This window comes from Macaca thibetana, chromosome 11, assembly GCF_024542745.1.
Source record: "Macaca thibetana thibetana isolate TM-01 chromosome 11, ASM2454274v1, whole genome shotgun sequence".
Taxonomy (NCBI): Eukaryota; Metazoa; Chordata; class Mammalia; order Primates; family Cercopithecidae; genus Macaca; species Macaca thibetana.
This window is the reverse complement of record NC_065588.1, coordinates 113,799,925-113,817,914: the sequence shown is the minus strand read 5'-3', so window position 1 is coordinate 113,817,914 and position 17,990 is coordinate 113,799,925. Positions and strand designations below refer to the sequence as shown.

At 46.1% G+C, this 17,990-nt stretch overlaps 2 protein-coding genes across 5 annotated transcripts in view; one reads left to right on the top strand and one right to left on the bottom strand.

Moving 5' to 3' along the window:
- SUDS3 (SDS3 homolog, SIN3A corepressor complex component) overlaps positions 1-17,990 on the bottom strand; it is a 1,028,644-nt gene that overhangs the window by 852,117 nt on the left and 158,537 nt on the right. The window lies entirely within an intron of this gene.
- KSR2 (kinase suppressor of ras 2) overlaps positions 1-17,990 on the top strand; it is a 518,463-nt gene that overhangs the window by 387,470 nt on the left and 113,003 nt on the right. For all 4 annotated transcript variants that reach the window (XM_050747896.1, XM_050747898.1, XM_050747897.1 and 1 more), the window contains exon 7: positions 3,059-3,142. In XM_050747896.1, coding sequence (XP_050603853.1) covers positions 3,059-3,142 — 84 coding nt within the window. The remainder of the gene's footprint in view (positions 1-3,058; positions 3,143-17,990) is intronic.

Genomic DNA, 17,990 nt, shown 5'->3' with positions numbered 1-17,990 from the left:
GGGGCTCTGGCCCCTGGCCTGGGGTGAGAGAAGGCTGGGCTATTGAACTCCAGCACCTACATCTCCATGTCCCTTTCTCCTCTGCTAGGCTAAACTTTAAAGTGGCAACCAGGGGACTGAGACATCTGCTTCTTACTAATCTGACCCTTATAAAATTAGCACATAGCAGTTAAAAGCCAGGGCTTTGGAGTCAGACTGACCCGTGTTCCAATCCCAGCTCCTATAGCTTTGCAACCTTGGAAGTTACTTAACCTTTCTGAGGCTCAATTTTTTCCTTAGATAATTCTGCCTACCTATAGGGTGACTGTACAGATTAAATGAGATAATATATGTAAAGTGCTTAGCACAGGGCCTGGCACATAACAAACACTTAATAAACAGTATCATTCTTAAGATTAATGCTTTATGTCCTAATTTTTGGTCTCCTCACCCAGAATACACAAGATTGCAGGTGTCCATTCTCTGGTGTGGTGGAGGTCGGTCCAGAGCTCTAGCCCTGCTGGGTGCATGGAACAGGTGGTCCTCTCCAGGGCTATACCTGCCCTTTTGGGGAGGGGGGTTTGCATATACCAGGCATCCCTTATAAGAAGTCCTTTAACTCCCTGAATTTAGCATTCCCCACTTCGTCTTGGTAGTTCCAGTCTCCTCACAAACTTAGCAGGGTGAGTGGGGCAAGTGTGCTCATGGCCATTGGACAGATAGGCAAACTGAGGCCCTGGGAGATTAAGCCATAGGTCGAAAAGCTAATTAGCCTCAGTACTTTGTGTTCTTTTGACACCCTGCTGAGTTTTCCTAGCACCAGGGCCTCTGTGAACTCGCTGGGGGATCCGTTCACTCATTCATGGATTCTTTCCACTTGTATTTACAGAGTTTCTGTGCCACAGTTACAGCCCTGACCAAGACATAAGGCCTGTTCCCTTGGGGAGCTTGTGCTCTGGGGGAGGGTCAGATAGTTAACAGACCACGACAGTATGGAGAGATCAGGGTGACAAGGTAGGGTGATAGCAGGGCCAGATGCATCACCATAGCTGGGGCCATGGCGGAGATGAGCATTCTCATGATGGGGACTCACGGAATGGCATCTCGTCAACAGTTTTTGAAAGAAGTGTGTTGACAGGATAGTTGTTAAGACTTAAATGAGAAAACTTTGGAGGAAGCAGTGAGAAGTGTGTGATAGACACGTCAATGGTCAGGCCTTGAGCTGCAGAGAGAAGGGCATCAAAGACGAGGGCTTTTCTTTGTATTTTCCTCCTCACTGCTCTCTGGCTCTGCTCCACCCCTGGATTGGCCACGCCCCTTGATCGACCATGCTCCCTGGACTGGCCCTGCCCCTGGCTCATCCCCAGTTTTGAATTGGCTACGCCCCTGGCTCAGCCACGCCCTTGGCTCGGCCACACCCCTGGGTCAGCCACTCCTCTGGCTCAGCTCGGCTCCTGGATTGGCCATGCCCCTGGCTCAGCCCCACCCCTTAGATCGCCCAGCCCCCAGGCTCTCTGGTAGTCCCTAAGATTCAAAAGCTGATGCCCAGAGGAGGGAGACAACCTGTTAATTGTAGGAATGTCTTCCCAGAGGAGCTGAGACTTGGGATGACCTACTACTCTTCAGTCTCTCCCTGTGTTTCTCCCTGGGCTTAATGCCAGGAGGTAGAGAGAACTGGACTCACCCCAGCCTTGGTGAAGAAATGAAATTAAAATCCCATCTGCTGCCATCCAAGTCACTTCAGCCAGAGCTGGGGAAGAGGCAGAGCTGATCCCAAGCACAAGAGAGAGCTGGAAAGGAGAAAAAACTGTCACCCACTGCTTCTGACGCCTGCCCGCCATTCCTGTGTGGCTGGCTGATGAGCGAAATACACGCTCCTTCGCCGCCATTCCCCGGAGCTGCCAAATTCTGCAAAACAGAGTCTGCTAAACTCACTGGCTCTGCTGAAGGGAAAGAAAGGGGCTTGACCAACTCACAAATCCAAAACCAGAGAGGGAGAGTTTTCTTGGCAGTAAGCGTCTTTGCTCAGAATATTGCTATTTGCTTAGATTTGGAGGCTTTGGGCTGTGGCTTATTTTGTTTGGAGAGTGACTGACCCAAATCAGGCAAAACGGTCCAACAGAGGGATGCAACCTTTCCCTCGAAATTCTCCGACTCCAAGTTATATAATCACTTCCGATTTCCCTTTTGACACTCTGAGGCAGTGGAGATTAGATACAACTCCTGCTGACGGTGACACACATTGAAAATTAAAATTAACTGTGACCTGGCGACCTTCAGTACTTTTCTTGGGCCCAGTCCTGCCGCTGCCTCATATCTCTTGGGGAAGAAAGCACCCTGGCAATATCGAGGGGAGATGTGCCCGGGGAGTTAATCGAATGCACCTCTGCTCCAGTTGGTTTATCGCTGCACACGGGAGACCTCCAAACTGCCCATGTTTGCAGCAAGTGGATGGGGTTGGAGAGCAAGGTGAGCTGATGGTCTGAAATGGCTTTCACTTTCAAAGACTCTTCTCTGCCACTGAAGTTTGGGTTCTCAGGTCTTTCGGGAGGGGAGGGCTCCCTTTGATACTCCCCAGGTGGTGTGACCAGCAACTGATGGGAGATGGTTCAGCGGGTCCCCCAGGAGGCTCCACCTTGCTCTGTAGCTTTCTGCAGGCAGTTCCAGCCCTATCCATTGCTCTGTCCCAGAACTGACCTTGGCATATAGTAGGCCACCAGGCAATATTTGTTGAACAGATGAATGACCCTTATGAACGTTCAAGGTAGTAGTATAGTCACAACCCAATTTACTGAGTGCTTACTATGTACCAGGCACTGCACAGAGCCCTTGACACGCCTGACTGACCTCATTTAATCTCCCCAGTAACCTACGAGGTCAATACTGTTATTATCTGGAGTTTACAGATGGGGAAACAGAGGTTCCAGTGGTTTAAGCAACTTGATTAAGTCACACAGCTCGGAAGAAACAGGACTGGAATCCAGGGTTCATGTGCTTGCTCTTCAAGTGCTTCATCCCTCTAGAGATAGGTCAGTTGCCGTTTCCTTAACCTTGAACATTTTCTGTCTCTTTTCCACAGGTTTTCCACCAAGTACTGGATGTCTCAGACATGCACAGTCTGTGGGAAAGGGATGCTTTTTGGCCTCAAGTGTAAAAACTGCAAGTAAGTGACTGTGCCCTGCGGTGACTTTTTCCAGCACCCAATGTCAGCTAGAACTATGCAGGTCACTGAAACAGCCTTTGGGAGTTTAATTTCTTCACTCTTGGGAGAGTTGTTTGCTTTGTTTTTCACAAATAGATTTGAAATGCACCTCTACATTTCGGTAGGGGGTCAAGGGAGGGCAATTCTGAATAAGAACCAGAGCTGATGGAAGATGCTGGAAATGCCTAATGCTGTGTGCTGAGGCACAGTGGTACTTCTCGTTTTCATAGCATCTAAGGCCAGGGGTTGGCACACTTTCTCAAATTGACCAGATAGCAAATATTTTAGGCTTTGCAGACCATAAGCAGCTGTAAACAATACAGAAACAGTCTTGACAGCTTCATTTATTCCAATAAAACTTTATTTGCAAAAACAGACTACAGGCTGGCTGTGGCCCTCAGCTGTAATTTGCTGATCCTGAGTTAGAATTTGCCAAATCCTTTTCTCTCTCTCTCTTTTTTTTTTTTTTTTTTTTTTTTTTTTTTTTTTTTGAGATGGAGTCTTGCTCTGTCACCCAGGGTGGAGGGCAGTGATGTGATCTTGGCTCACTGCAACCTGCGCCTCCCGGGTTCAACCAATTCTCCTGCCTCAGTCTCCTGAGTAGCTGGAACTACAGGCCTGTGCCACCATGTTGGCTTTTTTTTTTTTTGTTTGTAATTTTAGTAGAGACAGGGTTTTACCATGTTGGCCAGGCTGCTCTTGAACTCCTGACCTCAAGTGATCCTCCCTCGTCAGGCTCCCAAAGTGTTGGGATTGCAGGCGGGAGCTACTGCGCCTGGCTCCCAAGTCTGTCTCTGCTTTTTCTTTCTCCTCATGGTACCTTTTTGAACCAGCATTGTAATTCTCCCCATTTTACAGATGTGAAGGCTGAGTCTAGCAATGAAAAGTCACTGTGAAGAAGTGACAGTCCGGACCTGAACCCAGATCCCTAACTCCTTTTCTGCTCACTTTCTGTAGTATCATATTGGTCTGGAATTTTGATGAGAAAGCCAGACCACCCAGGCTCTGCCTCCCCCAGCTTCCTTTCTCTTCCTCACCCCCATTCAAGGTTGTGGCTGGCAAAAGGTAGGGAGGAAGAAGAAAACTGAGACACCAGATATGGGCTCTGGTTTCAAATCCTGGCGCTGCCACTTGGCAGCTGCCTGACCTTGGGCAAGTCACTTCACATTTCTGTCCCTAGTATTTTCATCTGTGTGAAAGGAATAGGCTGGGCGCGGTGGCTCAAGCCTGTAATCCCAGCACTTTGGGAGGCCGAGACGGGTGGATCACGAGGTCAGGAGATCGAGACCATCCTGGATAACACGGTGAAACCCCGTCTCTACTAAGAAATACAAAAAACTAGCCAGGCGAGGTGGCGGGCGCCTGTAGTCCCAGCTACTCGGGAGGCTGAGGCCGGAGAATGGCGTGAACCTGGGAGGCGGAGCTTGCAGTGAGCTGAGATCCGGCCACTGCCCTCCAGCCTGGGCTACAGAGCGAGACTCCGTCTCAAAAAAAAAAAAAAAAAAAAAAAAAAAAAAAAAGAAAGGAATAATAATTGATATGGTTTGGCTGTGTCACCACCAAAATCTCATCTTGAATGGTAGCTCCCACGATTCCCACATGTTATGGGAGGGACTTGGTGGGAGATAATTGAATCATGGGGGCGGTTTCCCCCGTACTATCCTTGTGGCATGAATAAGTCTCATGGGATCTGATGGTTTTACAAGGGGAAACCCCTTTTGCTTGTTTTTTCTCATTCTCTCTTGCCACTGCCATGTAAGAAGTGTCTTTTGCCTTCCACCATGATTGTGAGGCCTCCCTGGCCACGTGGAACTGAGAGTCCATTCAACCTCTTTTTCTTTATAAATTACCCAGTCATGGGTAAGTCTTTATCAGCAGCATAAAAACAGACTAATATAATTATCATGCCTGCCTTGGGTGGCAATGAGCTTTTGATAACTCAGCACACTTGAGGACATAACACAGTGCCTGGCTTAGTCCAGTCCTTTGTAAGAAATTGCAATGCTTTGCTGTCGGGCCTCAATCTCTCCCTCTCTCTCCTTCTGTAAACACGTATTACATACCCCTTCAGGTCCAACACTATAAAATAGTCAGTAACAGTCAACTTTATGTAATAATTACAAATGAACGTGCATCTGTTTGCTTTGTAGAAGTCATTTAGTTTAAAAGATTCTGAGAATTCCTCTTTCTGCTCTAGGCTTGCTCTTCCTTGTCTAGTCCAGGCAGAGGCCTCTCATTTAGGCCCTTTCAGGCCTCCCCACATCCCTGCCCCAAGATAGAAGTGAGATAGTGGCAAGGGCAAGCTCTGACTCTCCCCACTCTGCCCCACCCCTGTCCATACCCTCCACCTGGCAGTCTCACCTGAGTAATGAAGGTAAGGTTGAGCATCCTTTCCTCCTGGAGTCGTGGGGAGCCTTAAGCCCCATGGTATAAAGGGAAGCACAGGCCAGATGCAGAGTCTTATGCCTGTAATTCCAGCACTTTGGGAGGCTGAGGCAGGAGGATCAGTTGAGCCCAAGAATTTGAGACCAGCTTTGGCAACATAGTGAGACCCCCATCCACACACACACAAAAAAAAAAAAAAAAAAAAAAAAAAATTAGTCAGGCATGATGGTACATGCCTGTTGTCCTAGCCACTCTGGAGACTGAGGCAGGAAGATTACTTGAGGACAGGAGTTCAAGACCAGCCTGGGCAACAGAACTAGACCCTGTCTCTACAAAATAAATTAAGGTAAAAAATTAGCCAGGAGTGATGGCACATATTTGTGGTCCTAGCTACTTGGCTGGGGCAGGAGGATCACTTGAGCCTAGGAGCTTGAGGTTGCAATGAGCTGTGATTGCACCACTGCACTCTAGACTAGGCAACAGAGAAAGACCCTGTCTCAAACAAAACAAAAAAAAAAAAAAACAAAAAAAATTTAAGGGAAAGCAGGGGCAATAATGACCAAGTATTAGTACTTCAAGGCCACCTTCCTTGCCTTGGTCCTCTGTGAACCTAGGCTCTCAGTGGTCTTTCTGACAACAAAAGGCATAAGGCTAGGCCTTTAGGTCTGGTCCCCGGGCTGGCTGATTTTCTCCGTATACCAGCAGCTCCAAAGACCCGTCTCATCTGTATCTAGACCTACCACGTTCCGCGGAGGTGATGGCAACTCTTACATCCTCATACCTGCCGTGTGGAGGCTTCGAAGTCGGGTAATTAGGTGACAGGGTTGCAGCTGGGGTAGCGAGGCTGAACACTTCCCAAGCCGTTTTCATTTTCAGCACTAGACGCAGAACTTAGAAGTAGCCTTTGCTAGTGCTCTCTGGTCTAAAAATCCTGAGCAAAGCCTTAGACCTTGCCAAGGGTTGGGAGAGGAGGTTGTGGGAAGGATAGGGATGGGATCGGGGGGGCAGGCTGCAAGAACACAGACTTGGAAAGCAGTCAGAACTGAGTTTGAGTCCCAGCTCCATTACTAAACTCTTGCATGAGCTTAAGCAGAGGTGTGCCGTCATGGGGCTCAATGTCTTTCTCTACAACGCAAGTGTGACATTAACGCCCACCACAGGGCTGTTGGAAGGAGTCAATGAAATGTCCATGCTCCAGATTGCAATGTTTTATCACATTCTTCTCTATTCCATCTTGTGCAGAAATGACTCCTGGCATATAAGAGGCAAAATTCAAAACCAAAAATTCAAAACATGAAGATCTGACATGCTTCAGGAGTTTTGACATAGTGCTTGCAGAAACTACAACAGAATTGAGAGCAATCTCCAGTACATAATTATGAGCATGCATTGCTAATATCACCAGTTGAAGTTGAGATGTGTTCTACAATAAATTCCTGCAGTTTTCACATTAGTTATAGTGAGGATAGAGGGTTACTTGTATGTGTTTTCAAAGATTGGCAGAATTTTGGATGCACTTATGAGCTGATAGAAGGGTTGGATGAGGGATAGAAATGGGAGATGTACAGACCCCACTGTCAAGGAGTTTAGAGGAGACACACCTATGGAAATTGAATGTCAATAAAATGAGAGTGTACACATAAAGAGTGGTGACAGGTGACATTTCAGAGAGGTGACACCAAGGATGAGGAGGCAGCTTCTTGTAGAAAATGAGTAGAACCATTTGTTCACTTATTCAACTAATACTTTTTGGGCACCTGCTATCGACTGCACAATTGTAGGCACTGGGGAAACGACAGTGAATAAAAGAGACAAAATCCTTCCCTAGTTTCTATGCTGGGGCCTGGGCAGGAGTTGGGCAGACAGTAAACAAAGTAAATTAGTAAATTAGGTCATATGATAAGATGATGCAAAATGCTAAGAAGATGGACAAAGCAGAGAAGGGTCAGGATGGGGGCTGCAACTTCAATTAAAGTGTTCAAGGATGGTCTCATACCTGAGTGAGAACTTTGCAAAAAGAGTAGTGTGTGATCTGGGTCATTTCCTGTCCTCTGAAAGCCCCTCCAGAAGCCTGGATTTGAACCTTCCCTGAAGGGAATGATTTTTTTTTTTTTTTTCACTCAGAGCAAATCCAGTTCTGTTACTGCCAGAAACTCCCTGGGTGACAGGGATTGGATTGGCCTCATGCTATTCTGCACATGGTCCCTGGACCAGCACCATGAGCGTCACCTGGCACCTGGCTGGAAATGCACTTCTCGGGGCCCACTCCAGACCTGCCAAATCACAATTTGCATTTAAGATGGTCCTTGATATGGTTTGGCTGTGTCCCCACCCAAATCTCATCTTGAATTGTAGCTCCCATAATTCCCACGTGTTGTGGGAGGGACCCAGTGGGAGATAATTGAATCATGGGGGCCGTCTCCCACATACTGTTCTTGTGGTAGTGAATAAGTCTCAAGAGATCTGATGCTTTTATAAGGGGAAACACCTTTCGCTTGACTTTCATTCTCTCTTGTCGCCACCTTTGGGCTTCCACCATGATTGTGAGGCCTCCCCAGCCACATGGAACTATGACTCCATTAAACCTCTTTTTCTTTATAAATTACCCAGTCTCAGGTACATCTTTATCAGCAGCACGAAAGCAGGCTAATACAGTCCTGGTGATTCTTTTGCACATTAACGTTTGAGAAACACTACTCTAGGTGATCTCCAAATTTCTTTCCTGAGCTACTTTTCATTTTCTAGATGATGGTTCTCAAACTTGAATGTGCACAAGAATCCCCTGGAGGGTTTATTTAACAAACAGCTTTCTGGGCTCCACTTCTAGACTCTCAGGTTCAATACCTCTGGGGTGGACTCCCAGAATGTCTATTTCTATCAAGTTCCCAGGCCACGCTGAGGCTGCCGGCCCTCGGACCCCAGTTTGCAAACCACCGCTCTACATTAGAAGTACTAGCTTAAAAAACAAATTCAAACTGTATTGTCCAGCTGGACATTTTATAATGCGAGATGTTTGTGTAAGTCTTTGCTGATGGTGTTTCAGGCTCTTTTGTTCTTACACGCCTTAGCTGCACTCTATAGATAGGAATCTTTTTCATCATCATCTGCCCAGCAAATTCATCTATTGGTGTGACGAGCCTAAAAGATAATGTGTGATTAGGAGGCAGGCATGGTGGCTCACGCGTGTAATCCCAGAACTTTGAGAGGCTGAGGCAGGCAGATCATTTGAGGTCAGGAGTTTGAGACCAGCCTGGCCAACATGGTGAAACCCCGTCTCCACTAAAACTACAAAAAATTAGCCAAGTTTGGTGGTGGGTGCCTGTAATCCCAGCTACTCGGGAGGCTGAGGCAGGAGAATCACTTGAACGTAGGAGGTGGAGGTTGCAGTGAGCCGAGATTGCACTACTGCACTCCAGCCTGGGTGACAAAGTGAGACCCTATCTCAAAAAAAAAAAAAAAAAAAAAAAAAAGATAACGTGTGATTAGGAACACAGGCTGTAGGTCAGACATGCCTGTATTTGAACCCTGACTCTGCTGCCAGCTGGTTGTGCGGCCCCTTGGAGCCTCAGGTTTTTTTTTTGTAGAATGGGGATAATAATATCCACCTTACTAGACTGCTTAACAACAACAACGACGACAACAAAACAAGGTAATTGTTCAATGACATGTTCATCCTAGTACCCAGTCCAGTAGAAGTATTTAATTAATGTAAGCTAATGCTATATTACTAACTTTATGAATTAACTTTGGGGTACCCCTCCACCCAGGAAGCCAGAAACATCTCCTTCATGTCTAACCCCCTTCCCTCCTGCTCCGATTTCATGCCCACTTCCTCCGGAATTATCATTAGCTGTCTTGTTGGCATTCTGAATAGAGAGATTAATGAACTAATAGGAAATTAAGACTCAGAAAGCAATTTGCAGTTATCTAAATTGAGGCGTTTTCATCTAATAGGTTCGTGAGAGCAGAATGGAGTTTAGCTCTGAGAGTAGAATGTCAGCACAATTCACATATTGTCTGATAACTGGATTCAGCTGGCAGAAGTTTGCTTTTGCAGTAAGATGCTGATGGGTTTCCCAACCTTCAATCACGTGTTATCTGTATTCTTCCCCCTTCTCGGGGTCCTTCCACAAGTTTCTGCAGAGCTGAGATCTGGTTCCTTGGAAGCCTCTCTACTGCTATCTGCATTTCTTGCAGGAAAATGCACAACGTGATTTGGGTGACACCTGCTCTAGAAAACGAGAGTTTGAACGGAGATGCTTTTTTTTTTTTTTTTCATGGGCTGGAGTGTGGAAGAGAGGGGAGCACCTTCCAGAACCACAAGTGGATAAGTAGCATTTTAGCTGTCTCTGATGCTTGTTTTAGCTACCCGTTTTCTCTTCTCAGATTATGTTTTATTTCTGGTTAGTTCAGCCATCTCTGAGCGTGTGGGGATTCTTTGCTGCCACTCGGAGTATGAGGGTGAAGAAGACACACTTGTCCTGGGGATGCTCACAGTCACTATCAGTTCTCAAGGTGTGCCCTGGCCCCACCTATCTCGGGATCAAGGTGCAAGCTTAACATTGCAGCTTCCAGAGCTCCTCTGCAGATTTCCTGGACCAGGCTGTGAGCATAAGGCCTAGAAATGTGCATTTTACTAAGCCTCCCAGATAATTCGTATTTGTATTTAAGTGTGGAAGTGCTGCGGTGCCGCGTCAAGGTCGGGCGGATGCAGTAATGCACATCAAGGTGCTCTCCTGGAAGACCTTGAAGCTACGTCTTGAAGGAAGAGGAGTTAGCCAGGTGAAGCAGTCAGGGCGCTCTGGGCCGAGGAAACAGCCTGAGCAAAAGCTTGGACTGCGACGTTAAAGGCCTTGAGCATATTTTGCAATTGTTTGTACCAGGCAGGGACTGGGGGAGAGTGGAGATAGATTCTGCTTTGTAGCCACAGGACTGAGCCTGGCTTGTTTGGGCCAGTTATTGCCATGATTCAGGCTGCTGCTACCTGATGCTCCAGGCAGGGGACGGGATGGGAGTGGGAAGCATTGCTTAGTGCCCATCCAGACCCACTCCTGGAAAAGCAGTCTTGGACTCAGGCTCTCATTATCGCAAGAGTGGGTTGTTTGCCAAGTACAGGGCCATGGGGAGGAGCATGCTGGTGTCAAGATCACCGTTCCTGTGGGTGGCAGAGTGAGGAACGCACACTAGGAGTTGCAATATTCTCTGAGTCATCTTCTCTCAGGGCCTTAGATTCGAAGGGTCTGATCAACTAAGGGATTTCAGAGTACTTCATAGATGCTGGAGGCTTATTCTTCCCTAGGACCAAGGAGCACTCCTCCTCTGCTTTGAAGACAGGATGTGATTATAAACTCAGCGGCCAATGGTCATAGTCTTACCTCACCCACTTCCATCTTGTGCTCAGATCAGATTTCCAGTGATCTCTTTGACCAGCCGCTGCTACAGAGGCTGCAGCAAATGGCTAGTACCTTGCAGCTGCCTCACCCAGGTACCTGGGACTAAGCCCCTCCCCCTTCCCCAGGTAGTTCAGAGCCAGTGACTACCTTTTTCAGGGCTGCAAAATCCCAGCCTCCTTACCTTGAGACAAATAGATTTTTTTTTTTTTTTGAGACAGAGTCTTGCTCTGTTGCCCAGGCTGGAGTGCAGTGGTGGGTCTGGCTCACTGCAAGCTCCGCCTCCTGGGTTCACACCATTCTCCTGCCTCAGCCTCCCGAGTAGCTGGGACTACAGGTGCCCGCCACCTTGCCCAGTTAGTTTTTTTTTTTTTTTTTTTTTTTTTTTTGTATTTTTCAGTAGAGATGGGGTTTCACTGTGTTAACCAGGATGGTCTTGATCTCCTGACCTCGTGATCCGCCCGTCTCGGCCTCCCAAAGTGCTGGGATTACAGGCTTGAGCCACCGCGCTCGGCTGACAAATAGATTTTATGGTACAGTTTTTCCTGCAGGGTCCCCATGGTATCAGGCTGAGACTGCATTCACCTGAAACCGTATCCATGCCTGGTTTCTCCCTACTCCCGACCTTGCTTCCTCCACAATGAAATAGGTTTCTTTTTTTCTTTTTTGAGACAGAGTCTCACCCTGTTGCCCAGGATGGAGTGCAAAGGCATGATCTCGGCCCACTGCAGCCTGGAACACCTGGGTTCAAGCAATTTTCCCCCTCTGCCTCCTGAGTAGCTGGGATTACAGGTGCCCACCACCAAGTCCAGCCAATTTTTGCATTTTTACTAGAGACAGGGTTTCACTAAGTTGGCCAGGCTGGTCTCAAACTCCTGGCCTCAAGTGATCTGCTTGCCTCGGCTTCCCAAAGTGCCGGGATTACAGGCATGAACCACCGTGCCCGGCTGGAATAGGTTTCTTCTGAGCATACTCCCTCAATAAATCATTTGCAAGAATATTCATTTCAGGATCTGCTTCTACAAAACTCAACTTATGACAGTGAAACAACAGCAAGGATACAGACTGCGGGCAGAGAGAGCTGAGTTCAGGTCCTGGCCCTGCCACTGCCTCACTGTGTGACTCTGGGAAGGTTTCTAAACCTCTCTGATGTACAGTGAGGGTAACACATTCATTCCATGTGATGAAATATGTTCATGCCCCAATAATAATGACTTGAGAATTCTTTCAAATTAGAATCTTTAAATATGTTGTTCAGCATTTATTTCATTGCAAAACTCGACTTTATATGAATGCGAAGTATAAAAAGAAACAGACCCACTAAATCGCTTCCATGGGTTGAAGCAACATCGAAGTTCTGGAAAATTTTAGCACATTTTCGCCTTTTCTGTAGTTCTGGTTCTCTGCTCTTCTTTCAGAATTTTCTGAATCAGCCAACTTCTTGGAAGGCTTGTTAAAGGGTTTATTTCAGTTTTTCTCAACCTTGGCACTATTGGCATTTGGGACCAGATAATTCTATGTTGTGGGGGCTGTCCTGTCGTTGGAGGATGTTTAACACCATCTACAGTTTCTACCTGCTAGATGCCAGTAGCACCCCCTCCTCACTCCCAGTTGTGACCATGAAAAACGTCTGCAGACATTGCCAAATGTCTCCTGGGGGTCAGAACTGCCCACAGTAGAGAGCTACTCATCCCTAAGCCATGGGACTGTGCTGTGCATTATTCAGTTTTAGAATGGCAACTCGCAGTTGCTTGACCTGTGCTTGGACTCATTACTCAAATAGTCAACTTGTAGGGTGAATCCTTATATATATTTCAGGTTATAGGGTGAACTACAGGGTTATCTACTCTATAATTATAGGGTGATATAGGCATTATAATCCCTATTATACTAGGGGGTGATCAACCATCTCAGTTTGTCTGGGACTTTCTGAGGTTTAGCACTGAAAGTCCAAAGTGCCTAGAAACCCTTCGGTCACGCCTAGGTTGGTCACCTTATAATAGAGGTAGGTCTTTACTAGCCAAAAACATTTTATACATTCCGGTTGAGGTCACTGCCCACTTCTGTAGGAGTGAGACCCATGATCAGTCCCCTAGTAAGGTAGGACATGCTGTTTGAAAGCCTGAGTTAACCAGCACAAGATTTCCAGTGTATTCCAGTGGTGTTTTCATGGCTTTTATACGAGTCCTCTTTCCTCCTGACTGCAGTAGCTGGCCAGACATGCTCGTACCTACTTCTTTTTATATGAGCAGTCACTTTACTAATTTTTACTTAAATAAGCCACGCACTCCTCAATTGAGTTTTGCCGTGTTAGTGGATCTTTTCAATGGGATTCGTACACATCAAAATCCAAGTGAAAATATCCAATAACACAGCAAAACCAAGCACATCTTGGGTTTCCCTCTTGCCCTGTGCATTCTGCTCTCCTATGTTCTTGCATCAAAATATGTTTTACCTAAAAATGTCCTATTTTTTTTTGCAAAATAGCTGCAGCCACAAGTGATGAGGAGATAAAAGTGTGAAGTAAGCCATGGCTAGTATGAGCCACCATTGCACTGATTTACCCAGACCTTTAAAAAGTGGGGAAATGATGAGTGCTGCTGTCGCAGCTGCTGCGAAGTTCCTGGAAGCTTCGGGAGTTTGTACAACAGGCAGGATATTGGCAGGATATAATTATGAGCAAGTATTTCAGAGATCACCAGCTTGAATCTTGAACTTACTTTTCTATTAATAGAAACACTTCAGTTTTTGCAATAATTATAATGGGAGTTAATCATCCCATATATGCGTTTTTACCTATGATAAGCAAAAATTTAGGTCTAATTATAGTTGTATCTGAGGGATGCTTATAATTCTACTGGGGGCTGAGGTGGGATTAGATGTGATAATGATGATGATAATTATAATGATGCTATCATGTATTGGGGGCTCACCCAGGTGCCAGACATTTTGCTAAACACTTTACATGCATGATCTCATTTAATCCTTGCCACAACTATGGAAAGTAGGTAGGGTCTGTTATTACCCCCATTTTACAGACAAGGAAACAGAGGCCTTCAGAAGTAAACAGCTGGCTCTAAGTGTCATGGTGAGTGGATCTGTTACTCAAACCCACTGATCGCTCTGATTCAAGATCCCAGACTTTTAACCACTTTACATAGGCTGGCTACACAGAAGGCCGGCAATAAATGCTACGTGTCAGTCTGCTTGCCCTTTAACTAAACAAGCAGAACAGAGTATGAGAATCTGGTCTCAATCCCAGCCTGGACCAAAGCTTTTCGTCATTCGACCCCCAGCCTGCCCCACGCTCCCCTCATCCTTTGTTAAATTGAAAGACGACAAATGGATCTTTGTGTTCTGATGAACATCTCTGGGTTCAGAGAGCCAAGAAGACTCTACAGTCACTTTCTCCTTTTTCAGGGAAGGTGGGGGAGAGGAGAGGAGGGAGGGTACAGCCAGCAATAAATGTACAGCTTCCCTTGCAGTGTTCTCTTATGGAGAGAAAAGTGCTGGGGGGTTCCTGGTGATTTTTCATGATGTCCCTGGAGCCCAAGGTTTGATTTATATGTCAATACTCCCTACCACCTGCCCTTTGCTCATTTATATTGTGGTTGGCTATAGGCTAAAGAGCTAGACCCCACTGAGTTATTAGCAGTGAGGGAAAGGGTGTTTTGCTATCCTGCACTTGGAGCATACGGAGGCATTTCTAGAAGCATTGGTTCAAACAAGAGACCACAGGGGAACTCACATGAGACCAGAATGCTCAATTGGGGTATGCAGTGAACCAAGCCCTGCTGCAAAGGGGGCAAGGATTTGGTTTCGTTGTTTTTTTTTTTTTTTTTTTTGCAAGAAGCCTTCAGGAACACTTAATGCAGTGACCTGGAAAAGGAAAGCAGGTACAGAGAGTAGGGAAGATAATGAGAGGGGAACTTTGCTGCCCTTTAATTGCAAGTTTCTGCTGCCAGAGGGGGTCTTTTCAAAATGCTTAGCTGGCATTCCCCTCCCGGTTTAAAATCCTTCATTAGTTCCCCCTGGCTCTCGGCGAAATCCAGCTGCATGATGAGACCCTGCGCCATGTTTGCTTCCTCCTCTATCCCCTCGTATCTCTCCCCTCTTCGTGCCCAGAGCTCCAGCTTCCCTGAGCCATCAATCCCTGCAGCAGGCCATGTGCCCACTCATTGACATGTCTTTGCACCCCATTGCTACTGCCTGCATCTTTCTAGCATACCTCTCCTGGCTCTCATTTATCTTTTAAGCTCAGCTCAGTCACCACTTTCCTCCAGGAAGCCCTCCTTTACTCCCCTCAAATCTGAAGTGCCACTGTCTGCCCTTTTCTGTCACACCATATTACATACTACTATGTTGTATTTGTCTATTTACCTGCCTGTCTTCCTGACCAGACTTTAGACTCTTTGAAGGCAGGGCCATCTCGTTTCTGGACTGTTCACTGTTTAAACCTCTAGGGCCAGCACGGTGCTTGGCACATGGTAAATGCTCAGTAAATATTTGTTGCTTGAGTAGATCTCAGTAGGGACCTCTGGAGAGAAAGTGGTTCTTGCCAATATGAGGCCCCCAAAATCTGGTTCAAATCCAGATGGGCTCGTTTCTAAGAGGCAATTTGGGGGCAGTAGGATGAGTAGAAAGATGTTCATGCTTGAAGCCACAAGAGACGGGTTTACATTCTTGGACAGTACATTTCTTGCTAGACTGTAAGATCTTTAAAGAAAGAATTCTTGTCTTATTTAATTATTATACCCCAGTGCCGAGCACAGCCCTTGTTACAGAGGAGGAACACAGTGTTTTCTTGTGGGCATGCATGGGTGAATTGTCCCAATTCTGCCCATTACTATCTGTATGACTGAGCTTGTTACTGGACCCCAGTCTTCTTGACTTAAAAATGGATGTACATGGAATACTATGCAGTCATAAAAAAGAACAAGATCCTGTCTTTTGCAGGAACATGGATGGAACTGGAGGCCATCATCCTTAGCAAACTAACACGGGAACAGAAAACAAAGTACCACATGTTCTCACTTATAAGTGGGAGCTAAATGATGAGAACACATGGACAGAAAGAGGGGGGCAGGCCAGGTGCGGTGGCTCATGCCTGTAATCCCAGCACTTTTGGAGGCCAAGGCAGGCAGATCACATGAGGTCAGCAGTTTGAGACCAGCCTGGCAAACGTGGTGAAACCCTGTCTCTACAAAAAATACCAAAATTAGCCAAGATTGTGCCATTGTACTCCAGCCTGGGCAACAGAGCAAGACTCCGTCTCAAAAAAAAAAAAAAAAAAAAAAAGTTAAAAAGCAAAAGAAAATACTGGGGGAAAAAGATAACAGTTAAAAAGAGTCTTAGACTTCAAGTCTTCAACTTGATTGCAGTCTAAAACTTAAATTGAGGTTTTAAAAACATGCACGTAGAAGACAGAGTTATACATCACATGATTACACAATGGGGGCACGTCTATGAGGATTTATCCCTTCTGTTTTCTGAAGAATGAGTGAGCAAAATGAATGCATTAGATCTGCAGTGAGAGTAAAAAACAGACAAACAGAAGCTAATAAGGGTTAAAATATAGGTAAAACATTTCACACAGTTTATCTCACATGGTAGAGGGAAATCATTATTATTCCTAGTCTCATGGTCAATATTGTGATTCCATAGCCATACGTGAATTGATATCCACTATTTCATTAACAAAAGTAAGCCAACAAAGCTAGGTGTTCAGGACTTTTCACATATTACATGGGTGTAACAATATCCACCTCTTATGAGATTGCTGTTCAGGGGACATGGGTTGTGGAATTTAGCGCCTGGCTCAAAGTTTGTGCTTGCTGAATGTTTCCTCAATTGGATATTAGGAGCCAGGTTTTTTAAATGTTCCATTTGCACTCCGGAAGGAAAGCCCAGGCCCTACTCACACAGATTATTGTGAAGTTAGCTGGTATGGAACAAGAAAAAGTAGGAGAAATGAGAGATTGAAGCTGATTGGAGCAAATTTTCATCCATTGGTTAGAATCGCCCAATGAATGGTGAGAAATTGACGTGACAGTCTTCCCCAGGAGGCGTCTTGCCTGTCCCTCCTGTGAACGCCAGCGTTCCAATCCCAGCTCCGCGCCAGGCTCTAGGCTTGTGACTGCTTCACAGGGGGCCATGACAAATCTTTCAAGAAAACAGCAGAGCTGCTTGTGAGAGACCATGTGTCCCCCGCGGTTCCCATGGAGATCCAGTTTGCTTCTGGTCAAATCCTTGCCCCCGCGCCCCACACTGGGAAGAAGGGAGGGAAGAAAGAAGGGGGCATCATTGCATTTCACAAACAAAGAGGGATACGATTTATAAGAAATAGAAATGACCTTTCAATAACGGTTTTGATAGGGATTAGAGTGTTTCTAAATCTCAGTGCCTGACAGATTTCCCCTTCCACCTGTTCTTTTTCTTTCCTCCTCTTTCTCTCTCTCATACTTACCCACCAGATAATAAGCACCAGGCACCTTTCAATGAAGGAGGAAAGGAAAGGGAGGTAGAACATGAGGGAGACCTAGATTCTGCCCTCAAGATGAATTCACATATTTAATTTTCAGACAGAGACGATGTCTCATTTAGCCAGCAGCTCCCTTGAGGGAATGAGATGTTCCTCGTAAGCAACTTTTCCCGATAACTGAAGCTTATCCTATTAAACCTTGGAATTTAAAAGAAAAAAATGTTAACTATTTGCAATGAAAGTTTTAAATAAATCCTTTCCAAGTTTGCAGGCTCTATGAGGGTGGCAGGGCGTTTCCTGCGTGCGTTCAGAGTGGGTCGTATCCCTGCCTGCTAAAGCGTTGACCTATTTAGTGCCTATGTGGCACTACTCATTCTCTCATTAAATGCTCTCTTGCCCTGCTAGGAAGGGCAGACCTGTGATTTAGGCTCAGGTCAGCTTGATTCCAAAGTGCAAACTTTTGACCACTTCTGGAACCATATAGGACCTTCCCTGGTGCCTGGGAATCCTTCAGACTCACCATCTTGAAACATGGAGCTCCTCCTGGCCCACG